Source organism: Oncorhynchus mykiss, chromosome 15, assembly GCF_013265735.2.
Source record: "Oncorhynchus mykiss isolate Arlee chromosome 15, USDA_OmykA_1.1, whole genome shotgun sequence".
Taxonomy (NCBI): Eukaryota; Metazoa; Chordata; class Actinopteri; order Salmoniformes; family Salmonidae; genus Oncorhynchus; species Oncorhynchus mykiss.
The window spans coordinates 41,885,838-41,913,727 of NC_048579.1; the positions used below are offsets into that span (position 1 = coordinate 41,885,838).

The 27,890-nt window shown below is 42.9% G+C and overlaps 1 protein-coding gene across 10 annotated transcripts in view; it reads right to left on the reverse strand.

The window, feature by feature from the left end:
- The window catches only part of LOC110490082 (DISP complex protein LRCH3), a 78,924-nt gene that overhangs the window by 45,618 nt on the left and 5,416 nt on the right, over positions 1-27,890 (reverse strand). For all 10 annotated transcript variants that reach the window (XM_036944377.1, XM_036944374.1, XM_036944373.1 and 7 more), the window contains exons 2-7: positions 7,565-7,709; positions 4,074-4,200; positions 3,784-3,889; positions 3,005-3,141; positions 2,709-2,818; positions 982-1,075 (exon numbers count right to left, since the gene is read on the reverse strand). In XM_036944377.1, the coding sequence (XP_036800272.1) occupies positions 982-1,075; positions 2,709-2,818; positions 3,005-3,141; positions 3,784-3,889; positions 4,074-4,200; positions 7,565-7,709 (719 nt within the window). The remainder of the gene's footprint in view (positions 1-981; positions 1,076-2,708; positions 2,819-3,004; positions 3,142-3,783; positions 3,890-4,073; positions 4,201-7,564; positions 7,710-27,890) is intronic.

The following is a 27,890-nucleotide window of genomic DNA, read 5'->3' on the forward strand; positions in this document are numbered from 1 at the left end:
TAAAAGCAGGTGAGCTGGTTCTACTCTTTTTGACAATTTTCTGTTTTTTATTGTGGTAGAAAACTGAGCGTGTCAAGCATTACACATCAACCCTGTTAACCATAGAATGATAGGATGGAAATGTTAACAATTTACATTTTTAAGTGACGCTGGCATTTAAATGGTCCCTCCCTGTTGCAGACAATAAGCTTCCATTTCCCCTCTCACAAGGGGATTTATGTATGATTTTAGATGAAAAAATGAATCCTGTTAAGTTCAACCCTGTTACTTTAATGGAACTTAATACTGTACGTTTTATTAAAGGATGTGAAATGATATACAGTACCAGTCAAAATTCTGGACACACCCACTCATTCCAGAGTTATTATTTTCTTTATTTTTTACTATTATCTACATTGTAGAATAATAGTGAAGATATCAAACCTATGAAATAACACATATAGAATAATGTAGTTAAGGAAAAGAAGCCAAGTGCTCAGCATATGTGAGAACTCCACATATGTGGTTAAGAGAATGCCAAGAGTGTGCCAAGCTGTCATCAAAGCAAAGGGTGGCTACTTTGAAGAATCTCAAATATAAGAACCCTATGGTCACTCTGACAGAGCTCCAGAGTTCCTCTGTGGAGATGGAGAACCTTCCAGGTGACTACCTCATGAAGCTGTTTGAGAGAATGCCAAGAGTGTGCCAAGCTGTCATCAAAGCAAAGGGTGGCTACTTTGAAGAATCTCAAATATAAAAATGTTGAATTTTTTTTGTTTTTTTTAATTATAAAAACCCTTGAATATGTAGGTGTCCAAAATTGACTGGTACTGTATTTACATTTTGTTTTTACTAAGTTACACAGTCCAAAATATACTCTTTCGTGAAATGACTCAATTACTAGGAGGACCCAGAGTTATTTGTAATCTTACCTCAGTGACTGACCATCTTGTGTGTGTGTGTGTGTGTGTGTGTGTGTGTGTGTGTGTGTGTGAGTCTCACCTCGTTGCCTGACCATCTCTTGTCTCCACTGTCCACGCTGTTGAAGCCAGAGTCCAACGCTCCGTACGGCCGGCCAGGGTACAGCTCCTCCACACTAAGAGTACAGAAGACCAACTTTAAGACAAAGACCTGGGTCAAAACACAATGTCAAATGCATTCAAACAGTTGAGTTGTGCTTGGTTTCATGATTTAATCCCTGCATAAAACACATCAAACTATACATATCTACAGTATACACATATCAATTACACAATACGAAAAGCAAACACACCAAAACACAAGCGTATGAAAACAAAGCAATTTAGTGAGTTGAAGAACAACGTAAGTGTCACAAGTGTAAACGCCAAGCTAAATGAAGGAAGAACTTGACCCAGGTACGGAGTGGAGTGTGTCTAGGAGGAGTGGACATGTCTCTCTGTAATAGTATGGGGACGGGGCCTGCATCTATATGTGAGGAAGGGTGTGTGTCTAGGAGGAGTGGACATGTCTCTCTGTAATAGTATGGGGGCGGGGCCTGCATCTATATGTGAGGAAGGGTGTGTGTCTAGGAGGAGTGGACATGTCTCTCTGTAATAGTATGGGGACGGGGCCTGCATCTATATGTGAGGAAGGGTGTGTGTCTAGGAGGAGTGGATATGTCTCTCTGTAACAGTATGGGGACGGGGCCTGCATCTATATGTGAGGAAGGGTGTGTGTCTAGGAGGAGTGGATATGTCTCTCTGTAATAGTATGGGGACGGGGCCTGCATCTATATGTGAGGAAGGGTGTGTGTCTAGGAGGAGTGGGCATGTCTCCCTGTAATAGTATGGGGGCGGGGCCTGCATCTATATGTGAGGAAGGGTGTGTGTCTTGGAGGAGTGGACATGTCTCTCTGTAATAGTATGGGGACGGGGCCTGCATCTATATGTGCGGAAGGGTGTGTGTCTAGGAGTGGATATGTCTCTCTGTAATAGTATGGGGACGGGGCCTGCATCTATATGTGAGGAAGGGTGTGTGTCTAGGAGGAGTGGATATGTCTCTCTGTATTAGTATGGGAATAGTATCATGTGACTGTGGAGGAGGAAAGGTATGTAAAACTGTATGATAGTAGCAATGCAGGTCTGGATGAATAGAAACCTGTGAGTTGCGTGGTAAGCCTACCTGTAGAAAACCGTAGTGAAATGCTTTGCAAAAGAAAATTATATGCAAGGAAATTGAGAGTTTGTCATTAGACAAATTCACGTTGGGCCATCCCTGTTTTGCCCAGCTTGGTTTCTAGTAAATACACCACTGGGATCCAATGAGGATGTTTTGTACATCTGGGTGGTGTGAGCAAGGTTATGGTACATCCCCTTCTCAACTCAATGGATGAACTCCCTTTATCAGCTGCTCTCCTTCCGTAAACTCCACCCAACCGCTCCTTCTTTCTACCTCTAGTTCTTACCACTCCCTCACTTCCTCTGTATCTCAAAACTCTGGACCGTGTCCAGTAGAGTACCTTTGAACATTTACAGAGGGCTCAGAGAGCAAGAGACATTGTAGAGCAGAACAGATCAATATATATAGAGCAGAACAGACCCATATATAAATATAAATTGATGCAAGCAGAGAGGCTGAAAGAAAAAGACAGGAGCAGGGAGATGCAGAGGAGAGAGTGCCCCCTCTTTCTGCCTCCCTCCAGCTGCACCTCTGCACACAGCTGCTTCCAGGGCATTATTAATGGCAGTGGCAGCGTGTGTATGTCTCACCAGGATCCGAAGGCAAGGGGTCTCCTGTCGTAGTCTGGGAGCTCAGGTGTAGTCTTGCTGGCCTCATTGTTCAGATACTTAAATATATGGATCATCCCCTTTATACAAATCTGGGAATGACAGGGAAAGAAACACATGGTAGACAATAGAAGGAACAGTTTGACTAAGATATATTAACACGTGTGGTGCAGGTCATAATTCTATAATCAGGCTGAGAGGTTAAGTGTTTACTAGTCACTGGCGAGGAGCAAAAGGTGTATTTGTATCGTGGTGAATGGATAGTTAGTGTGTGTTACCTGTGCGGGTGGGTTCTGTAGGGGGTTGTTGTCCAGCACGATGCTCTGTAGGTGACGCAGGTTGCGGTAACACACAGGGATGGATGTCACCTTGTTACAAGAAAAGTCCAGACGCACCAATGGCAACGCAGCCAGCTCTGTATGGACATAAAACACAGCTTAACGATAAACCCTTATAGCTGATGTTATCGCCCAGCAAAAATCTGATTAGTAAAATAAAACATCCGTCTGTTTAAGCAAGAGAGATGGTTTTTTTGCACAACCAACTTCTGTCTATAGCGTCTGAACAGTTTGTGCTACACACAAATATGACCCCTCTAATGAATGGTGTTTTCCTCTAGGATGCCCACAACTCGTCTGAAGGGAGCCAGGTACCAGGTGTGTGTTGACCAGAGTGGACATGACGTCAGGCCAGGCGGTTGAGTGTGTGTTGACCAGAGTGGACACGACGTCAGGCCAGGTGGATGAGTGTGTGTTGGCCAGAGTGGATACGACGTCAGGCCAGGTGGTTGAGTGTGTGTGTTTATTGTATTCTTTTTTACCTTTATTTTACCGGGCAAGTCAGTTAAGAACAAATTCTTGTTTTCAATGACGGACTAGGAACAGTGGGTTAACTGCCTTCTTCAGGGGCAGAATGACAGATTTTCACCTTGTCAGCTCGGGGATTTGATCTTGCAAACTTTCGGTGACTAGTCCAACGGTCTACCCACAAGGCTACCTGCCGCCCGTGTGTGTGTGTGTGTGTGTGTGTGTGTGTGTGTGTGTGTGTGTGTGTTGACCTGGGGGCAAGCGGGCCAGGTGGTTGCGGCGGATGTTGAGGTCTCGCAGCGAGTCCAGTCGACCAACCTGAGGAGGGAGTGTCTGGATATCATTACAACTCACGTCCTGGAGAGAGGGATGAGGAGAGAAAAGGAGAGGAAAAGGATGGCCTGGTTAAACGGTAATCAAACCACAGGGAAAAAAACGGGCAATTCAACATGGTGGTTTTGACATTGGAAAACATCACACGGCCAGATACCCACAGCCAATTAAGCCGTGTGTGTGTGTGTGTGTGTGTGTCTGTACTGACCAGTTCTGTGAGCTGTCGTAGTTGGCCCAGCTCTTCGGGAAGGGAGACCAGCTTGTTGTTACAAGCGATCAGGACCTTCAACGGCAGACTGCACACCGGGCTGGGCAGGGTCGACAACTGGTTCCGACTGGAATCCGGATTAAAGAGAAAGAAAGACACAGAGAAAGACAGGAGAGAAAATTGAAGTGGTGTTTTTGACTAAAGCCTTGGTAAATTCATGTCTCCATTCAAATTCAAATAATTGTGATGGTGGATGTTTTTATGTGTCCTGGCAAGACGGTGAATGTTACTGAATATCAGCAAAACAAAGGAAGTCACTCTGTTCAACAATGCTCTCGACATTCTGTTGCCACTGTCTGGGAAACAGGTTACTGTTACAGACCAAGAAGCCTCGCGTCTCAATCCTGTTCATCTGATACGCTGTGGCTTTTCTCTATGCCCAAAACAGATCAGCGCTTTCATTTGATGAATGAACATGGGTGTCTTCCCAAATGGCACCCTATTCCCTATTTAGTGCAAATATAGTGTATGATATAAGGAATAGGATGCCTTTGGGATGTTGAGCATCTGTTTTAGGCATCACACATTTTTACATGGGTGAACGTAGCATGCATGCATGGGCCGTCTTTCTATGGTTTGACTTCAAGTGGCATGTCAAATTTGTAAATAGATATGTACATCTGTATTTACTCTACTGTGTGCGTGTATCACCATATGCTCAAGTGTGTGACGGCCTGTGTGTGTGTGTGTGTGTGTGTGTGTGTGTGTGTGTGTGTGTCAGAGGTAGAAAAAAGTACTCTCACATACTTGAGTAAAAGTAAAAGCTATACAACATCAAATTCCTTATATTAAGCAAACCAGACAGCGCAATTTTTTTATTTCACGTTTTAAAATCACCCATGTCTCTACTCAATTCTAATTTGTCTATTTCGTTGTGCGTTGATTGTTGGGGAAAAACTGGTCTACTGTAGGCTACACTACTTTCTTCAACGTCAACATTCCTTCAGAATACTTAGCTGGCTAGCAAGGCCATCAGACTGTTAAACAGCCATCACGAGCACAGAGAGGCTGCTGCCTACATGCAGACTTGAAATCACTGGCCACTTTAATCATGTTTACATATCTTGAATTACTCACCTCATATGTATATACTGAATTGTATACTATCTATTGCATCTTAGCCTATTGCTCATCCATATATTTATATATTATTATTCCATTCCTTTACTTAGATGTGTGTGTACTAGGTTGTTGTTGTGAAACTGTTAGATATTTCTTTTTAGATATTACTGCATTGTCGGAACTAGAAGCACAAGCATTACGCTACACTCGCATTAACATCTGCTAACCATGTGTACGTGACCAATAACATCCGATATGATTTTGAAGAGAATATGTCACTCAAAAAGTATCAAAAAAGGTGGATAATAAAAATGGAAGTTTCAGGGAAGAATGGACAGAAAAGCATTAATCTTACCATCTTTCTCCAATGCCAAGCCAGCGTGTCTAATTTGCAATTAAAATGTTGCTGTATGCAAAGAATTCAATCTCAGACGTTAGAATGAATCTAAGCATGGTCCTTTCAAAGTGGTCTTCCCGCGCTAGACAGAGGCCCGACGCGGAAGCATTGAAGTGTTAACTTCACGCTACAAACACAGCAGCAGAATTCTCCTTCGTGGCCTGACCCAACAACAGGAGGTCACAAGTGCCTTCCTAAAAGCGTCCTGGGTTCTAACCAAACACAACATGCCCTTCACAGACGCGGAGGTATTTAAACAGTGCATAGCGACAGTTTGAGGAAATGGCTAACCACACGTCTATGGACAGCATAATTGCGCCTGTCAAACAGATGGCCGTCGGTGTCAACTGCCGGCCTCCTCGTCCATGCACAGGCGGATAATGTGTACAGGATTGTTTTGGAGGGGCTGTCAGGCTGAGCATTTTTCCCTGGCTATTGATGAGAGTACTGACAACACCAATTTAGCACAGTTGTGTGTGTGTGTGTGTGTGTTAACGCAGCATAGCCTGTCATTCAAAAAAAGTACAGTTTGTGGTCACCGATGGGGCTCTGCTATGGTGGGCAGACACAGGGGCCTGGTCAAGGAAATCAAGGCTGAAGGAAATCCCCCCCCCCCCCCAAATGAATGTGAATGGCTTGCAATGTCTCAACCATCAGAGTGTGCGCTGTGAGCGACTAAACCGGGAGCTAAAAGATCTGATGGATAAAGTCATGCGCATAATCAACTTTGTCAGGGAGACATCAGGCACCCAACATAGTATTTTCCGTAAGCTTGTGACAGAATCATAGGACACCCACAATCTCCTGCTTCACAACGACGTGCACTGGCTGAGCAAAGGAAAAGCGCTGGAGCGGTTCTGTGAGCTGCATGACCAGGTCGTGGTTTTCTTCAGAAAAAGCTAAATGAGAGGAGCAGTTGACCACCTCCGTATTCTGCATGTTTGGCAATTCAAACTGAGCATATTGAACATCGAAACAAATCAGCGATGCGCTCCGGAGTGCCAAGTCCGTGTGTGCATTTTGGGTGTCATGCTCAGATGAATACAGCACAATAAAGTAACTTGCATTTTATGTGCTAACAATGTTTGGATCGACTTACACCTGCGAGTCCTCCTTTCCCTCTATGAATGCAATATAGACTCACGACAGGAACCGGCTTTCACATAAGTCAATCAAGGCCTACTTGCGTATTAAAATTACATCCATCTCACCCGACATCCACAAGATGGTGTCGTAAATTCAGTGGCCTATATGACGGTAGGTAGTAAATACTAACATTGTTGTGATTGCTTATACAGGGCTATTAAGGTAATAATTTTCTGTTCTGTTTTTACAGGAGCAGGCGATCCCCACATTCAGACAACGGCTTTTATTCTTTAAATTATTGTAGGATGCTACATTTTTGGCCAGTTGCTATTATAAGTAGGCCACCTAATATATATATTTTTAAACACCTCTATTAGGCCATTTTCTTTTCTTGTGAATGTTTCTGTTAAGCCTCATAACGGTCTGCGGTAGGCCAAGTTATTTTATATAGGCCAAGAATCTGAGAAAAGAGACGCCAATTAAGCCGCCTTGTTGTTTGTCAAGTCGAATAAAGATTATTGTTGAAATGAATTGCCTGACTGGTCTCCATCTGTTGCTGTGCAACACTTGCACAGCAACACAGCTATATGTTCAGCACCAGGCGCTGTTCACCCATTGATTGCAGCTTTACGTTTCAGCACAAAATTGTATGCTGCCTGCTTTATTACTTGACTGTCTGCATTCTCTCTTCTCATGAATAAAGCGTAAACGTAACTTTTGCATTATTTAGGGATACTCTGCTCCACACTATACTAGCTTATTTTGTCATGAACTGAAATTAGGCAAACTGTTCCAAGTTTTAGCAACCAGGAAATGGCGGAGCAATTTCTACATCGTGCAACTAAGTATTTTACACCACTGGTGTGTGTGTGTGCACGCCCATTACCTTATGTTCAGGTAGGTGAGGGCCTGGAGATTGAGAAGACTCTCAGGCAGCGAGCGCAGGCAGTTCTGGTAGAGCTGCAGGTGTTCCAAAGAGACAAACATACACACCTCCACGGGCAGCTCTGGCAGACGGTTACGGGACAGGTCTAAACAAGGAGAGAGAGACGTAGATGTCATGCCACAGTTTATTTCATTCATTTATTTCACCCTTTATTTAATCACATGAGTTGTTTTGTGTTCAAACCTTTAGGTGTCCTCACGTTGGGGCAGTTTGACAGACATTTTCTATTGCAACCCTTATTTTACCAAGTTGGTTGAGACATTCTAAATGTACTGCCATCTTGGGGGCAGGCAAGGATGGCTTCTGGCCAGGATGGCAAGAAAGGCTGTGTTGGGGATGTGGCCAGGGTTGTATTCACTAGGTACCAAATGGAAGAAAGCGTACTGAAATGGAGTGATTACTTGAACTAATGAATAAAACCCAGGACATCAGGGCCCAACCCCTACGACATGTGCCAAGGGATATGTAAGAACATTGGTTGTATTCTCAACTGAAGGATGGCACCATTTACAGGGCAGTATTCCCAGTGACTCTTGGGGAAACCCTAAACAGCACCTACATTATTACCATGTGTTCTGTAGGCCTAAATGGTCCCTAATGAAGTGTTTTTCCCTCAACAACCTACACACAAATATATATTTAGATAAAAACAATTATAAAAATATCACATTTATGTAAGTATTCAGACCCTTTACTCAGTACTTTGTTGAAGCACCCTTGGTAGCGATTACAGCATCGAGTCTTTTTGGATATGACACTACAAGCCTGGCACACCTGTATTTGGGGGGTTTCTCCCTTTGTTCTCTGCAGATCCTCTTAAGCTCTGTCAGGTTCGACGGGGAGCATCGCTGCACAGATATTTTCAGGTCTCTCCAGAGATGTTGGATCGGGTTCAAATCAGGGCTCTGGCTGGGCCCCTCAAGGACATTCAGAGACGTGTCCTGAAGCCAGTCCTGCATTCTCTTGGTTGTGTGCTTAGGGTTGTTGTCCTGTTGAAAGGTGAACTTTTCTCACAGTCTGAGGTCCTGAGCACCCTGGAGCAGGTTTTCATCAAGGCTCTCTATACTTTGCTCCGTTCATCTTTCCCTCGATCCTGACTCGTCTCCCAGTCACTGCCACTGAAAAACATCCCCACAGCATGATGCCACCACCACAATGCTTCAACGTAGAGATGGTGCCAGGTTTCCTCCAGACGTGACGCTTGGTATTCAGACTAAAGAGTTCAATCTTGGTTTCATCAGAGCAGAGAATCTTGTTTCTCATGGTCTGAGAATCCTTTGGGGGCCTTTTGGCAAACTCAAAGCGGGCTGTCATGTGCCTTTTATTGAGGGGTGTCTTCCGTCTGGCCACGCTACCATAAAGGCCTGATTGGTGGAGTGCTGCAGAGAAGGTTGTCCTTCTGGAAGGTCCTCCCATCTCCACAGAGGAACTCAAGAGCTCTGTCAGAGTGACCATCAGGCTCTTGGTAACCTCCCTGACCAAGGCCCTTCACCGATTGCTCAGTTTGGCGAGGCGGTCAGCTCTAGGAAGAGTCTTGGTGGTTCCAAACTTCTTCCATTTAAGAACAATAGAGGCCACTGTGTTCTTGGGGACCTTCAATGCGGCAGACATTATTTGGTACCCTTCTCTAGATCTGTGCCTCGACACAATCCTGTCTCGGAGCTCTACGGACAATTCCCTCATCCTCATGGTTTGGTTTTTGCTCTGACATGTACTGTCAACTGTGGGACTTATATAGACTATAAGTCAGACGATTAATTGGAATGGCCGATTAATTAGGGCCAATTTCAAGTTTTCATAACAAATCGGCGACTACATTGCATTCCACGAGACTGCGTGGCAGGCTGACTACCTGTTATGCGAGTGTAGCAAGGAGCCAAGGTAAGTTGCTGGCTAGCATTAAACTTATCTTATAAAAAACAATCAATCTTCACATAATCACTAGTTAACTACACGTGGTTGATGATATTACTAGGTTAACTAGCTTGTCCTGCGTTGCATATAATCAATGCGGTGCCTGTTAATTTATCATCAAATCACAGCAGACCTCAAACGGGGGATGATATAACAAAAGTGCATCCGCAATCGTTGCACGAATGTACCTAACTATCAACATCAATGCCTTTCTTAAAATCAATACACAGAAGTGTATTTGAAACTTTCAAAGTTCTTGAAATGCTCCACATTGATTGACCTTCATGTCTTAAAGTAATGATGGACTGTCGTTTGTCTTTGCTTATTTGAGTTATACGGCTATATTCCGTATACCACCCCTACCTTGTCACAACACAACTGATTGGCTCAAATGCATTAAAAGGAGGGGGGGGTTCTTCCTGGGGCATACATACATGTTTTTTTTTTTTTTTTGCAGTGGCAGCTTCGATGTCACCGCCGGTAAATGCATATAGGGGAAACACACGGTTATTGTGACCACTTCACCATATTATCATGCAGTTTATACATAAACGGTTCCAAGAATTGGCTTGCATCTAGTCACTAACTTAGCCAACAGAGTGGAACTGTAGGGGGTAGGCCAGCTAATGTTTTGGCGATTGAGGGTGGGAAATAGGGAATGGGGATGTTGCTTTCCCATTCCCAAGCGTATGCCTTTATTTTCTCCACTGCTAATTGTGAAGTAATGCTGTGATAAGATCTCCAGCATTCACCTCTAGTTCTCTTCGACAGCAGTAGTCATTACAGTTCTTTTAATAAACCACTCATTCTGACAATGTGTTTTATTTGGTGTCCAAAATATCTGTGTGACCAGGACTTTCATTTTAGGAGCATATTGCGCCTAGGAAAGAAATCTCCCAGATAATAATTGTTGTAATGATAAGGCTTCATTGTACTGTTGTGTCCCAGTGCACTAGAGAAAAAGCGAGTGCAGATTTGTTAACGTCATTACTACATATGACTGCTTTTAATAATCAAATGTATTTACAGGGTTACATATTAGTTTCCAGGGCACAACATGTGCTTCAGAAGTATCTAGAATTCAGATAGGCCAAATATAGGCTGTATCACAAACCCCCAAAAAGTATGGTGCTCCTAAATTTCATGTGGTGGTCCTAACTGTGTGTCAGACATTCCTGCCTAATAATAACATAACTAAAAATAAATGCAAACGCTAATACAAAAACAGTCTGATGTCACCCATCCTGCAAATATAAGGAACTCCTTTGAAGCTATTGGTGCTGTAAGCTGAAGCATATAGCATGCTAGCCGCTAAAAACCATGAGGCCTAAATCAGTCATGTGCATCTTGTTTTCTGGTTGTAGGCCTAAACGTTGTTTTGGATAGGTCATCTGACTTTGCTAAGTGCGTACCGTCATGCGTGTCATCGGTTTTCTGTATAACATCTCTCGTGTCTCAATGGAGCATTCAATGAATCATCATTCAAAAACGTAGTTTTGGGCCTCATCGTGCTTTGTTATTGTACAACTTTGTGGTCGACTTCTTAACTGTAGGATATATCTGACTCCAGTCAACTCCTGGGATACTGGCCTTCTAGGTAGAGTTCCTCCGTCCATTGTCTGTGTTCTTTATCCCATCTTAATCTTTTATTTTTATTGGCCAGTCTGAGATATGGCTTTTTCTTTGCAACTCTGCCTAGAAGGCCAGCATCCCGGAGTCGCCTCTTCACTGTTGATGTTGAGACTGGTGTTTTGTGGGTACTATTTAATGAAGCTGCCAGTTGAGGACTTGCGAGGAGTCTGTTTCTCAAACTAGACACTAATGTACTTGTCCTCTTGCTCAGTTGTGCACCGGGGCCTCCCACTCCTCTTTCTATTATGGTTAGAGCCAGTTTGCACCGTTCTCTGAAGGGAGAAGTACACAGCGTTGTACAAGATCTTCAATTTCTTGGCAATTTCTCGCATGGAATAGCCTTCCTTTCTCAGAACAAGAATAGACTGACGAGTTTCAGAAGAAAGTACTTTGTTTCTGGCCATTTTGAGCCTGTAATCAAACCCACAAATGCTGATGCTCCAGATACTCAACTAGTCTAAAGAAGGCCAGTTGTATTGCTTCTTTAATCAGAACAACAGTTTTCAGCTGTGCTAACATAATTGCAAAAGGGTTTTCTAATGATCAATTAGCCTTTTAAAATTTTAAACTTGGATTAGCTAACACAACGTGCCATTGGAACACAGGAGTGATGGTTGCTGATAATGGGCCTCTGTACGCCTATTTAGATATTCCATTAAAAATCAGCAGTTTCCAGCTATAATAGTTATTCACAACATCTGCACTTTATTTCTGATCAATTTGCAAAAAAAGTGTTTTTCTTTCAAAACAAGAACATTTCTAAGTGACCCCAAACTTTTGAACGGTAGTATATAGATATACACATACACACACAGTACATTAGGAAAGTATTCAGGTCTTTTATCCACATTTTGTTACCTTATAGCCTTTTTCTAAAAGTGGATAAAAATAACAAATCATTCTCAATCTACACACATACCCCATAATGACGAAGCAAAAACAGGCTAGAAATTCTTGCAAATGTAAAAAATAAAATAAAAACTTATGTAAATGTGATATTTCCAGGTTAAGTCCCTTTACTCAGTGCTTTGTTGAAGCACTTTTGGCAGCGACTAAAGCCTCGAGATTGATGAGGAAAAAATGTAATTTAATACATTTTAGATCAAGGCTGTAACGTAACAAAATGTGGAAAAAGTCAAGGGGTCTGAATACTTTCCAAATGCACTGTATTGATGAAGCCGGTGACTGAGGTGGTATACTCAGGGCCGTTGGATGAATACCAGAACATATTCCATTCTGTGCTCGCAAAACAGTCATGTAGCATGGCATCCGCATCATCAGACCACTTCCATATTGAGCAAGTCACTGGTACTTCCTGCTTCAGTTTTTGCTTGTAAGCAAGAACCAGGAGAACGGCCAGATTTGCCAAATGGAGGGCAAGGGAGAGCTTTGTACGAGTGCGTCTCTGTGTATGGAGTAAAGGTGGTCTAGATTTTTTTCCACTCTGGTTGCATGTGACATGCTGGAAGAAATGAGATGAAACAGATTTAAGTTTGAACGTACTAAAAAGTCCCCAGCAACTAGTCCTCAGCTTGTTGAGTTTCGGTCTTACTGCCAGCATCGATTTGTGGAGGTAAATAGACAGCTACGAATAATATAAATAAAAAGTCTGTTAGATAGTGTGGTCTTCAGCTTATCATGAGGTACTCTACCTGAGGCGAGCAATACCACCCTGATCTCCGCCCCCTGTATTAAGGTATTTTTCTTCACTAGAATGACTGGGATTTGGGCCTGGGCTTGAGGAAGCAGTATATCCTTCGCGTCGGACTCATAAAAAAAAGAATCTGTCCAGTTCGAGGTGAATAGTCGCTGTACTGATATCCAGAAGCTCTTTGGTCATAAGCTACGGTAGGAGCAACATTATGTACAAAACCAAATCAAATTGTATTGTCACATGCACCAAATACAACAGGTGCAGTGAAAACTTAATGAAATGCTTACTTATAAGCCCCTAACCATCAATGCAGTTTAAAATAAAAAGATAAAGATGGATAAGAATAAGAAATAAAAGTAACAAGTAATTAAAGAGCAGCAGTAAAATAACAATAGTGAGACTATATACGGGGGGGTACCGGGAAAAAAGAGTCAGTGTCCAGGGGCACCGGTTAGTTGAGGTAATATGTACGTGTAGGTAGAGTTATTAAAGTGACTATGCATAGATGATAACAGAGAGTAGCAGCGGTGCAAAAGAGGCGGAGAATGCAAATAGTCTGGGTAGCCATTTGATTAGGTGTTCAGGGGTCTTATGGCCTCTTGGACCTAGATTTGGCGCTCCGGTACCGCTTGCCGTGCGGTAGCGAATAGTCTATGACTAGGGTGGCTGGTGTCTGACAATGTTTAGGGCCTTCCTCTGACATCGCCTGGTATAGAGGTTCTGGATGGCAGGAAGAAAGGACTAGTAATGGTAGTGCGAACGGCAAGGTACCTCTGTGGTGCCTTGGGGTCGGAGGCCGAGCAGGTACCATACCAGGGAGTGATGCAACCCATCAGGAGGCTCTCGATGGTGCAGCTGTAGAACCTTTTGAGGATCTGAGGACCCATGCCAAATCTTTTCAGTCTCCTGAGGGGGAATAGGCTTTGTCGAGCCCGCTTCACGACTGTCGTGGTGTGCTTGTACCATGTTAGTTTGTTGGTGATGTGGACACCAAAGGAACTTGAAGCGCTTACCTGCTCCACTGCAGCTCCATCGTTGAGAATGGGGTCGTGCTCGGTCCTCTTTTTCCTGTAGTCCACAATCATCTCCTTTGTCTTGATCACGTTGAGGGAAAGGTTGTTGTCCTGGTACCACACGGCTAGGTCTCTGACCCCCTTCCTATAGGCTATCAGGCTTACCACTGCTGAATACTCGGAAGACTTAACAATGGTGTTGGAGTCGTGCATGGCCATGCAATCAGGAGTGAACAGGGAGTACAGGAGGTGACTGAGCACGCACACCTGAGGAGCCCCTGTGTTGAGGAGCAGTGTGGCGGATGTGTTGTTACCTACCCTTACCATCTGGGGGCGGCCCGTCAGGAAGTCCAGGATCCAGTTGCAGAGAGAGGTGTTTAGTCCCAGGGTCCTTAGATTATTGATGAGCTATGAGGGCACTATGGTGTTGAACGCTGAGCTGTAGTCAATGAATAGCATTCTCACACAGCTATTCCTTTTGTCCAGGTGGGAAAGGGCAGTGTGGAGTGCAATATAGTTTGCAGATTGGATCTGTTGGGGCGGTATGCAAATTGGAGTGGGTCTAGGGTTTCTGGGAAATGGTGTTAATGTGACCAGCCTTTCAAAGCAGTTCATGGCTACAGACGTGAGTGCTACGGGTCGGTAGTCGTTTTGGCAGGTTACCTTAGTGTTCTTGGGCACAGGCACTACGGTCTATTCCTAACGGCCGTAATTAATTTGACAGAATTGTACATAATTATGACATAACATTGAAGGTTGTGCAGTGTAACAGCAATATTTAGACTTAGGGATGCCACCCTAAAGATAAAATAAGGAACGGTTCCGTATTTCACTGAAAGAATAAACGTTTTGTTTTCGAAATGATAGTTTCCAGATTCGACCATATTAATGACCAAAGGCTCATATTTGTGTGTTATTATGTTAGAATTAAGTCTATGATTTGATATTTGATAGAGCAGTCTGACTGAGCGGTGGTAGGCTGCAGCAGGCTCGTAAGCATTCATTCAAACAGCACTTTCGTGCATTTGCCAGCGGCTCTTCACAATTCTTCAAGCATTGAGCTGTTTATGACTTCAAGCATATCAACTCCGGAGATTAGGCTGGTGTAACCGATGTGAAATGGCCAGCTAGTTAGCAGGGTACGTGCTAATAGCGTTTCAAATGTCACTCGCTCTGAGACTTGGAGTGGTTGTTCCCCTTGCTCTGCATGGGTAACGCTGCTTCGAGGGTGGCTGTTGTCGATGTGTTCCTGGTTCGAGCCCAGGTAGCGGCGAGGAGAGGGATGGAAGCTATACTGTTACACTGGCAATACTAAAGTGCCTATAAGAACATCCAATAGTCAAAGGTATATGAAATACAAATCGTAGAGAGAGAAATAGTTGTATAATTCCTATAATAACTACAACCTAAAACTTCTTACCTGGGAATATTGAAGACTCATGTTAAGAGGAACCACCAACTTTCATATGTTCTCATGTTCTGAGCAAGGAACTAAAGCGGTAGCTTTTTTACATGGCACATATTGCACTTTTACTTTCTTCTCCACCACTTAGTTTTTGCATTATTTAAACCAAATTGAACATGTTTCATTATTTATTTGAGGCTAAATTGATATTATTGATGTATTATATTAAGTTAAAATAAGTGTCCATTCAGTATTGTTGTAATTGTCATTATTACAAATAAATAAAAAAAATTAAGAATTTGGCCGATTAATCGGTATGGGCTTCTTTCGGTCCTCCAATAAATCGATATCAATGAAAAAAAAATCATAAAATCGGTCGACTTCTAGTCTACAGCTTCTCATGAGATACTATACCTCAGGACTTCCTTAGACATCGTGCACCAGCAGTTTTTTTTTTTTTTACAAAAACACATAGTCCGCCGCCCCTCGTCTTACCAGACGCCGCTGTCCTGCGGATACAGCGTATAACCAGCCAGCTGTATGTTGATAGTGTCGTCTTTCAGCCACGTCTCAGTGAAGCATAAGATGTTAAAGTTTTGAATGTCCCGTTGATAGTTTAATCTTCCGCGTAGGCCATCTATTTTATTGTCCAAAGATTGCACGTATGCTTGCAGAATGGAAGGAAGTGTGGGTTCTTTCAATCGCCTACAAATTATCAGAAGGCAATCCAAGGAAAACATGGATTCTGCCAGTCTGTGGATAGTAATCGCAGTCCTGATGTACAGAAGTTATTTTTGGTCATAAGAGACGGTAGCGGGAACTTTATGTTCAAAATAAGATACAAATAAGTCACAATGTGAAAAAACAAACAAAATAGCACAGTTGGTTTGGAGCCCTTAAAAATGGCAGCCATCCCCTTCTGCGCCATTATCCTACCAGTGCGCCTGGGCCAGATTAATTGAATAGAACGTGTGTTCCCATTCAAGACAATGATGGCATAATGGGTGGCCTGCCGGTCATTGAATGTACCCATAGAAGAAAAGCAGGAAGTAACAGCAGGAAGAGTACCCATCAATCTGTTCCGTGAATTGTTGAATGAACTCAAATTACATTACAAAAAATACATTCCATTGAATCAGTTAGCATCATTTGAATGAAACTTCTACATTACCATGGAAATGACTGCATCACGAACAGCAAGCGGCACCAAGTCTGAAAACAACAGGACCCTGAACAGCTTCTAACTTCAAGCCATAAGCCTGCTAATTAGTCGTTTTTTTTCTTCTTTTTTTTAAATAGCTACTCGGACGCTCTGCATTGACCCTTTTTGCACCAACTTTTTTTATTCATCACATACGCAGCTGTTACTGTTAACAATTTAAAAGGGAGGTATATATTGTGAATCACTAATAAGTTAGAAAATAATTGTAAAAATTGTAAAATTTTGTAAAATTTTTTTAGATACGTAGGCCATATCGCCCTGCATATAGCTCTGGGCTCCCGGGTGACGCAGCAGTCTAACCATCACGTGCATGATGATGTTGTACCCCCACACCAGACACGATCAGGACACGCAGCTTGAAATATCAAAACAAACTGAGCCATTTATATTAATTTGAAGAAAGGTCGAAAAGCATTAAACATTTATGGTAAGTTTTTAAAACATTAATGGTAATTTAGCTAGCTAGCTGTTGCTAGGTCATTTGTCCTGGGCTATAAACATAGGGTTATTATTTATCCTGAAATGCACTAGGTCCTCTACTCCGACGATAAAACAGTAAACCAAATTAGTTCCCGACTGGAGTGTGGACCTAAATTCACCACCCACGTGGGTATATACTCCTAAAAACCAATGCTGGGAAAGGCCGGATTTGCAACGTGTTGAGTGTCACAAATATAATACATTTCTATTTTAGAGCCTGGCCACACAGACGCTCGCTGACGTGGGCGAGCAGTGTGGGTGCAATGATTGAATAACATGTATACATTTATTTTGCAACGCTTGTGGACGCGATGTGTCCGATCTGGTCAGCATGTTAGGCACTGCATCTCAGTTTGAGGCTTTACTACAGACCCTGGTTCGATTCCAGGCTGTATCAGAACCGGCCATAAATTGGGAGTCCCATAGGGCAGCGCACAATTGGCCCAGCGTTGTCTGGGTTAGGGTTTGGTCAGGGTAGGCAGTCATTGTAAATAATATTTTTTTCTTAGCCGACTAGCTAAGTTTAAAAAATAAATAAATAAATTTATAAAAAAACAGTACATATTAAGCTGAAAAAAAATCTTGGTCTTCCCGAGTCTTTTCTTCTGACCAATCAATTGTCCAACATTTTTCCATTTATAGGACACACCCTATGCTTTTTAAATACAATTCTCTATACTGAAAAAAAACTATAAAACAGAAAACGTAACCATTAAAGATTTTGCTGAGTTACAGCTCATATAAAGAAATGAGTCAATTAAAATTCATTCATTAGGCCCAAATCTATGGATTTCACATGACTGGGCAGTGGCACAGTGTGAGGGAGTAGGGCCCAGCCACTGAATAAGTTTGTATCCACAAAAGGGCTTTATTACAGACAGAAATATACCTCCACACCCCAACTTTCCTCCCTCTGATGATTCTACAGGTGAGGAAGCCAGATTTGGAGGTCCTGGGCTGGTATGGTTACACATGGTCAGCGGTTGTGAGCCTGGTTGGATGTACTGCCAAATTCACTAAAATGAAGTTGGAGGCGGCTTGTGATAGAGAAAGTAACATTAAATTATCTGGCAACAGCTCTGGAGGACATTCCTGCAGTCAGCATGCCAATTGCACACACCCTCAAAAACATGAGACATCTGTGGCACTGGGTTGTGACAAAACTGCACATTTTAGAGTGGATTTTGTCCCCAGCACCTGTGTAATGATCATGCTGTTTAATAAGGTTCTTGATAAACCACACCTGCCAGATGGATGGATTATATTGGCAAAGGAGAAATGCTCATTAACAGCGATGTAAACAAATTTTAACAAAACATTTAAAGAAATAAGCTTTTGATGCATATGGAACATTTCTGGGATCTTTTATTTCAGCTCATGAAACATGGGATGAGCACTTTACATGTTGTGTTTATATTTTTGTTCAGTGTAGATGTACAGAGCTTGTCTAATGTTTTAAGCAAACTGTTTGATTAAATAATTAAAAGACAAATATCTCAAGAGGGAGCCAGAGATCAATCTAGCCTAACCAGAAGAAGAAAAACATGTGCCCGAGCCTCCTCCCGCTACTGCTGGCCTTCACAGATTCTGCCGTTACGCTCCAGAAGTTGCCGGGAATAGGCTATGCCAAGGGTCTGCAACCTTGTCCGTTTTGGAGCACCAATTTATTTTACCATTTCAAATGATCTGCATGCCAGTTATGATTTTCATATGCACATTTCGTGGAATAATAATAGTCTTTGTATGTCTAAATCATTGTCATGTGGTTAATATAATTGAATCTAAAAAAAAATGACACATCTAAAAAGTTACTTCTGTTGCCATTGCAACTACAGTTGAAGTCGGAAGTTGACATACACATTAGCCAAATACATTTCGATTTTGTTTCACAATTCCTGACATTTAATCCTATCAGAAACTCCCCGTCTAAGGTCAGTTAGGATCACCACTATTTTAAGAACGTGAAATGTCAGAATAATAGTAGTGAGAATGATTTTTCAGATTTCATTTCTTTCATCACATTCCCAGTGGGTCAGAAGTTTACATACACTCAAGTTGTATTTGGTTGCATTGCCTTAAAATGGTTTAACCTGTTAGAGCTCTAGGGGCGCTATTTCATTTTTGGATAAAAAACGTTCCCGTTTTAAGCGCGATATTTTGTCACGAAAAGATGCTCGACTATGCATATTCTTGACAGTTTTGGAAAGAAAACACTCTGAAGTTTCAGAATCTGCAAAGATTTTGTCTGTAAGTGCCCCAAACCAAGATGATGCATCACCCAGGAATTAGCAGAATTTCTGAAGCTCTGTTTTCCATTCTCTCCTTATATGGCTGTGATTGCGCAACGAATGAGCCTACACTTTCTGTCGTTCGCCCAAGGTCTTAGCAGCATTGTGACGTATTTGTAGGCATATCATTGGAAGATTGACCATAAGAGACTACATTTTCCAAGTGTCCGCCTGGTGTCCTGCGTCGAATTCGGTGCGCAATTGCCAGCTGCTTCTACTTTACCATTTGATTCAGGGGAGAAAGCATGTGTCCAAGAACGATGTATCAATGAAGAGATATGTGAAAAACACCTTGATGATTGATTCTAAACAACGTTTGCCATGTTTTCAGTCGATATTATGGAGTTAATTTGGAAAAAAGTTCGCGTTTTGAGGACTGAATTTTCGGATTTTTTTTGGTAGCCAAATGTGATGTATAAAACGGAGCTATTTCTAATACACAAGGAATCTTTTTGGAAAAACTGAGCATCTGCTATCTAACTGAGAGTATCCTCATTGAAAACATCAGAAGTTCTTCAAAGGTAAATGATTTTATTTGAAGGCTTTTATGTTTTTGTTAATGTTGCGTGCTGGATGCTAACGCTAATGCTAACGCTAAATGCTAACGCGAAATGCTAACGCTAGCTAGCTACTTTTACACAAATGATTGTTTTCCTATGGTTGAGAAGCATATTTTGAAAATCTGAGATGACAGTGTTGTTTACAAAAGGCTAAGCTTGAGAGATGGCATATTTATTTCATTTCTTTTGCGATTTTCATAAATAGTTAACGTTGTGTTACGCTAATGAGCTTGCTGATAGATTTACACAATCCTGGATACAGGGGTTTTTTCATAGCTAAACGTGACGCAGAAAACGGAGCGATTTGTCCTAAACAAATAATCTTTCAGGAAAAACTGAACATTTGCTATCTGAGAGTCTCCTCATTGAAAACATCTGAAGTTCTTCAAAGGTAAATGATTTTATTTGAATGCTTTTCTGTTTTTTTGTGTAAATGTTGCCAGCTGAATGCTAGTGCTAAATGCTACGTTAGCCTACAATACTGTTACACAAATGCTTGTTTTGCAATGGTTGAGAAGCATATTTTGAAAATCTGAGATGACAGTGTTGTTAACAAAAGGCTAAGCTTGAGAGCTAGCATATTTATTTCATTTCATTTGCGATTTTCATGAATAGTTAACGTTGCGTTATGGTAATGAGCTTGAGTCTGTATTCACGATCCCGGATCCGGGATGGGGAGATCAGAAAGGTTAACTTGGGTCAAACATTTCAGGTAACCTTCCACAAGCTTCCCACAATAAATTGGGTGAATTTTGGCCCATTCCTCCTGACAGAGCTGGTGTAACGGAGTCAGGTTTGTAGGCCTCCAAGCTCACACACGCATTTTCAGTTCTGCCCACACTTTTTCTACAGGAGTGAGGTCAGGGCTTTGTGATGCCCACTCCAATACCTTGACTTTGTTGTCCTTAAGCCATTTTGCCACAATTTTGGAAGAACGCATCAGGTCATTGTCCATTTGGAAGACCCATTTGCGACCAAGCTTTAACTTCCTGACTGATGTCTTGAGATGTTGCTTCAATATATCCACAATGTCCCTACCTCATGCAGCAAAGCACCCCCCCAAACTGAATGCTGCCACCCCCGGGCTTCACGGTTGGGATGGTGTTCTTCAGCTTCCAAGCCTCACCACTTTCCTCTAACATAACGATGGTCAATACAGCCAAGCAGTTTTATTTTTGTTTCACCAGACCAGACGACATTTCTCCAGAAAGTACGATCTTTGTCCCCATGTGCAGTTGCAAACCGTAGACTGTTTTTTATGGCGGTTTTGGAGCAGTGGCTTTTTAATGTCGATATAGGACTCATTTTACTATCAATATAGATACTTTTTTACCGGGTTCCTACAGCATCTTCACACGGTTCTTTGCTGCTGTTCTGGGATTGATTTGCACTTTTCGCACAAAAGTACATTCATCTCTAGGAGACAGAACGCGTCTCCTTCCTCAACCTCCAGCTGCGTACCCCCTCTAGCACCAGGATGAGCGCAATCTCAAATGTTGTTTTTTGCCATCATTGTAAGCCTGCCACACACACCCTTTATTAAACATAAGAATGAGTGAGTTGTCGTCACAACCAGAGCTCTTATAGGACCAGGGCACAAATAATATAATAATCAATCAATTTGCTCTTTATTTAACCATCTTACATATAGAACCTTATTTGTTCATAAAAAATGGTGAATAACTCACCACAGCTTAATGAGAAGGGTGTGCTTGAAAGGATGCACATAACTCTGCAATGTTGGGTTGTGCTTTGACTTCCGGCGCCGACAGAGATGGCCGCCTCGCTTCGCGTTCCTAGGAAACTATGCAGTTTTTTGTTTTTTTACGTGTTATTTCTTACATTAGTACCCCAGGTCATCTTAGGTTTCATTACATACAGTCGAGAAGAACTACTGAATATAAGATCAGCGTCAACTCACCATCAGTACGACCAAGAATATGTTTTTCGCGACGCGGATCCTGTGTTCTGCCTTACAAACAGGACAACGGAGTGGATCCTATGCAGCGACCCAAAAAAACGACTCCGAAAGTGAGGGAAATGAGGCGGTCTTCTGGTCAGATTCCGGAGACGGGCACATCGTGCACCACTCCCTAGCATTCTTCTTGCCAATGTCCAGTCTCTTGACAATAAGGTTGATGAAATCCGAGCAAGGGTAGCATTCCAGAGGGACAGAGACTGTAACGTCCTTTGCTTCACTGAAACATGGCTCACTGGAGAGACTCTATCCGAAGCGGTGCAGCCAACGGGTTTCTCCACGCATCACGCTGACAGAAACAAACATCTTTCTGGTAAGAAGAGGGGCGGGGGCGTATGCCTCATGGCCAACGTGACATGGTGTGATGAAAGAAACATACAGGAACTCAAATCCTTCTGTTCACCTGATTTAGAATTCCTCACAATCAAATGTAGACCGCATTATCTACCAAGAGAATTCTCTTCGATTATAATCACAGCCGTATATATCCCCCCCCAAGCAGACACATCGATGGCTCTGAACGAACTTTATTTAACTCTCTGCAAACTGGAAACGATTTATCCGGAGGCTGCATTCATTGTAGCTGGGGATTTTAACAAGGCTAATCTGAAAACAAGACTCCCTAAATTTTAACAGCATTTCGATTGCGCAACCAGGGGTGGAAAGACCTTGGATCATTGTTACCGCGACGCATATAAAGCCCTGCCCCGCCCCCCTTTCGGAAAAGCTGACCACGACTCCATTTTGTTGATCCCTGCCTACAGACAGAAACTAAAACAAGAGGCTCCCACGCTGAGGTCTGTCCAACGCTGGTCCGACCAAGCTGACTCCACACTCCAAGACTGCTTCCATCACGTGGACTGGGAGATGTTTCGTATTGCGTCAGATAACAACATTGACGAATACGCTGATTCGGTGTGCGAGTTCATTAGAACGTGCGTTGAAGATGTCGTTCCCATAGCAACGATTAAAACATTCCCTAACCAGAAACCGTGGATTGATGGCAGCATTCGTGTGAAACTGAAAGCGCGAACCACTGCTTTTAATCATGGCAAGGTGTCTGGTAACATGACCGAATACAAACAGTGCAGCTATTCCCTCCGCAAGGCTATCAAACAAGCTAAGCGCCAGTACAGAGACAAAGTAGAATCTCAATTCAACGGCTCAGACACAAGAGGCATGTGGCAGGGTCTACAGTCAATCACGGACTACAGGAAGAAATCCAGCCCAGTCACGGACCAGGATGTCTTGCTTCCAGGCAGACTAAATAACTTTTTTGCCCGCTTTGAGGACAATACAGTGCCACTGACACGGCCTGCAACGAAAACATGCGGTCTCTCCTTCACTGCAGCCGAGGTGAGTAAGACATTTAAACGTGTTAACCCTCGCAAGGCTGCAGGCCCAGACGGCATCCCCAGCCGCGCCCTCAGAGCATGCGCAGACCAGCTGGCCGGTGTGTTTACGGACATATTCAATCAATCCCTATACCAGTCTGCTGTTCCCACATGCTTCAAGACGGCCACCATTGTCCCTGTTCCCAAGAAAGCTAAGGTAACTGAGCTAAACGACTACCGCCCCGTAGCACTCACATCCGTCATCATGAAGTGCTTTGAGAGACTAGTCAAGGACCATATCACCTCCACCCTACCTGACACTCTAGACCCACTCCAATTTGCTTACCGCCCAAATGGTAAGGTCCACAGACGATGCAATCTCAACCACACTGCACACTGCCCTAACCCATCTGGACAAGAGGAATACCTATGTGAGAATGCTGTTCATCGACTACAGCTCGGCATTCAACACCATAGTACCCTCCAAGCTCGTCATCAAGCTCGAGACCCTGGGTCTCGACCCCGCCCTGTGCAACTGGGTACTGGACTTCCTGACGGGCCGCCCCCAGGTGGTGAGGGTAGGCAACAACATCTCCTCCCCGCTGATCCTCAACACTGGGGCCCCACAAGGGTGCGTTCTGAGCCCTCTCCTGTACTCCCTGTTCACCCACGACTGCGTGGCCACGCACGCCTCCAACTCAATCATCAAGTTTGCGGACGACACAACAGTGGTAGGCTTGATTACCAACAACGACGAGACGGCCTACAGGGAGGAGGTGAGGGCCCTCGGAGTGTGGTGTCAGGAAAATAACCTCACACTCAATGTCAACAAAACTAAGGAGATGATTGTGGACTTCAGGAAACAGCAGAGGGAACACCCCCCTATCCACATCGATGGAACAGTAGTGGAGAGGGTAGCAAGTTTTAAGTTCCTCGGCATACATATCACAGACAAACTGAATTGGTCCACTCACACAGACAGCATCGTGAAGAAGGCGCAGCAGCGCCTCTTCAACCTCAGGAGGCTGAAGAAATTTGGCTTGTCACCAAAAGCACTCACAAACTTCTACAGATGCACAATCGAGAGCATCCTGGCGGGCTGTATCACCGCCTGGTATGGCAACTGCACCGCCCTCAACCGTAAGGCTCTCCAGACGGTAGTGAGGTCTGCACAACGCATCACCGGGGGCAAACTACATGCCCTCCAGGACACCTACACCACCCGATGTCACAGGAAGGCCATAAAGATCATCAAGGACAACAACCACCCGAGCCACTGCCTGTTCACCCCGCTATCATCCAGAAGGCGAGGTCAGTACAGGTGCATCAAAGCTGGGACCGAGAGACTGAAAACCAGCTTCTATCTCAAGGCCATCAGACTGTTAAACAGCCACCACTAACACTGAGTGGCTGCTGCCAACGCACTGACACTGACTCAACTCCAGCCACTTTAATAATGGGAATTGATGGGAAATGATGTAAATATATCACTAGCCACTTTAAACAATGCTACCTTATATAATGTTACTTACCCTACATTATTCATCTCATATGCATACGTATATACTGTACTCTATATCATCGACTGTATCCTTATGTAATACATGTATCACTAGCCACTTTAAACTATGCCACTTTGTTTACATACTCATCTCATTTGTACATACTGTACTCGATACCATCTACTGTATCTTGCCTATGCTGCTCTGTACCATCACTCATTCATATATCCTTATGTACATATTCTTTATCCCCTTACACTGTGTACAAGACAGTAGTTTTGGAATTGTTAGTTAGATTACTTGTTATTACTGCATTGTCGGAACTAGAAGCACAAGCATTTCGCTACACTCGCATTAACATCTGCTAACCATGTGTATGTGACAAATAAAATTTGATTTGATTTGCTTTTTACTATAAGAAACTCGTCATCATGCAAGCGGTCAGACAAGTGAAAATTACAGTCAGTAAAGAAAACTTTAAGCTCGTCTCTCAATTTAAAAAAAACATGTCAATACTTTGCCCCTTGATAACCAGCGTACTTCTGTATGTTGTAAAAGTGTTACATGGTCGCTGCCCATATCATTGCATAGTGCAGAAAATACACGAGAGTTCAGGGGCCTTGCTTTAACAAAGTTAACAATTTTCACTGTAGTGTCCAAAACGTATTTCAAGCTGTCAGGCATTCCCTTGGCAGCAAGAGCCTCTCGGTGGATGCTGCAGTGTACCCAAGTGGCGTCGGGAGCAACTGCTTGCAAGCGCATTACCACTCTACCATGTCTCCCTGTCATGGCATTTGCGCCATCAGTACAGATACCAACACATCTTGACCACTGAAGTCCAGTTGATGTCACAAAGCTGCCCAGTACTTAAAAAAGATCCTCTCATGTTGTCCTGGTTTCCGGTGGTTCGCAGAAGAGGATGTCTTAATTGACCCCCCATAAACCTAACTGACATTTACCAGGGGCTGTGCCAGGACCCCCCATGTCTGTTGACTCATCCAGCTGTAATGCATAGAATTCACTGGCTTGTATGCGAAGCAGTAATTATTTCAAAACACTGCCTGCCATGTCACTGATGCATCATGAAACAGTGTTGTTTGATTAAGGCATTGTCTGTATAGTTTTTTGGGGCCTTTTCCCCCCATCATTGTTCACCATATAAGACGCTTTTAGCCCCTTCTTATTAAATGGCATTTGCTGCTTTTATACATTACCGTTCAAAGTTTGGGGTTACTTATATATGTCCTTGATTTTGAAAGGAAAGACCATTTTTTGTCCATTAAAATAACATCAAACTGACCCGAAATACAGTGTAGACATTGTTAATGTTGTAAATGACTATCGTACCTGGAAACAGCTGATATTTAATGGAACATCTACATAGGCGTGCAGAGGCCCATTATCAGCAACCACCACTCCTGTGTTCCAATAGCACGTTGTGTTAGCTAATCATTTTAAAAGGATAATTGATCATTATTAAAGCCTTTTGCAATTATGTTAGCACAGCTGAAAACTGTTGTTCTGATTAAAGAAGCAATAAAACTGGCCTTCTTTAGAGTAGTTGAGTATCTAGAGCATCAGCATTTGTGGGTTCGATTACCGGCTCAAAATGTCCAGAAACAAATAACTTTATTTTGAAACTCATCAGTCTATTCTTGTTCTGAGAAAGGAAGGCTATTCCATGTGAGGAATTGCCAAGAAACTGAAGATTTCGTACAACGCTGTCTACTACTCCCTTCACAGCACAGCGCAAACTGTCTCTAACCAGAATAGAAAGAGTGGGAGGCCCCGGTGCACAACTGAGCAAGATAACAAGTACTTTAGTGTGTCTAGTTTGAGAACCAGACACCTCACAAGTCCTCAACTGGCAGCTTCATTAAACAGTACCCACAAAACACCAGTCTCCCAGAGACGCCTCTTCACTGTTGACATTGAGACTGGTGTTTTGCGGGTACTATTTGCATCCTCATGTTTCAGAGGACGCATGACTCAAACTTTGCCTTTCCTGAGCCCGTTGGGGAGTTGCAGCGATGAGACAAGATCGTAATTGGTTGACAAAATAGGGGAGACGAAGGGGTTAAAAAAAATTGTACAATTAAAAATTACCAAAAAAATATTTAATTGGTTGGGATTTCGGTAAAAGCAATGAGTTTTATACCCAAAGCTAAAGAAAATGTGATCCATTTAAGAAACAAGAGACATTAAATTCATAAAAAGGGTGTGGTGGTAGTAGGAACAGCAGCATCTAGTGAGCAAAACTTGGCACTTTCACACTAACTTATGGTAAAGAGTGACTTCAATGTCTAATTTGTCTGAACAGGGGAAAATAACCATCACCAGATTCACAGAGAGAACATTACATTAGGTTGTCAGACAGAACTAATATTGTATACTGGTTGTTGGGATGGGATGTGTGGAGGGCCTGTAGGTGGCTATTGATCATTTTATTCGATTCCTCATGTCTAATACATTATTAGGAAGAATTATGCTCAAAATCGTGTTATGGTACAAATCAGATGTTAGGTACTATATTTATTGAAGACATGAATCCTATAAATTAAAAATGGCCAATTTGGGTGCAATCAATTAGCTTAATTTCTCAGAGATCAAATTATATTTCAACAAAATAATGTTTCAGGAATGCTAATCTCAAGGGATTCTAACTCCAGAAAATGTTAAAACAATCTGAGATAGTGTGTGTCTAAATCCTCTTCCTTGTGCACTTTGAGGTGGAATGACTGATACAGAAATGGATAGCCAAACTATAACAGAACATCTATGTCAAAGTATTGACTATCAGTCTTAGGTAAATTCCCCATTCCCCTAGTGTTTTGTTAACCTATAAATTGTTGCTGTGCATGTGGGTTTTTGCTGTATGGGGCTCAACAGCTTGCAGCTGTGTGTGTTCTGCCAGGCCGGCCAAACAAGTTGGCTCTGTTGTTGTTTGGCCCAGAATTGATGGGATTACTCAATCTCTTCATGTGACAAACAGGAGGAGGAGGTATCATAACAACACTGGCCCTGTCAGTCTTCCTCTCCCTGCCCTATCATCCTCCTCCTCCCAAGCATCACACTTCCACTAAGAGAGCCATCAGTTATTCTTCTATAGGTCCCTGCTCGGGAGAAAAGAGTGGCCCTTGCCTCCCAAACATTTCTTTACTCTTCATAATTTAACATCCCTTTTCAGACCTCACATCAGTCTGTCTACCATTGCCCCTGATTCCATCTCCCAAAACCCCCCCCCCCCAGACTGTTACCGATTGGTAATTAAACCCAGGTTGTCT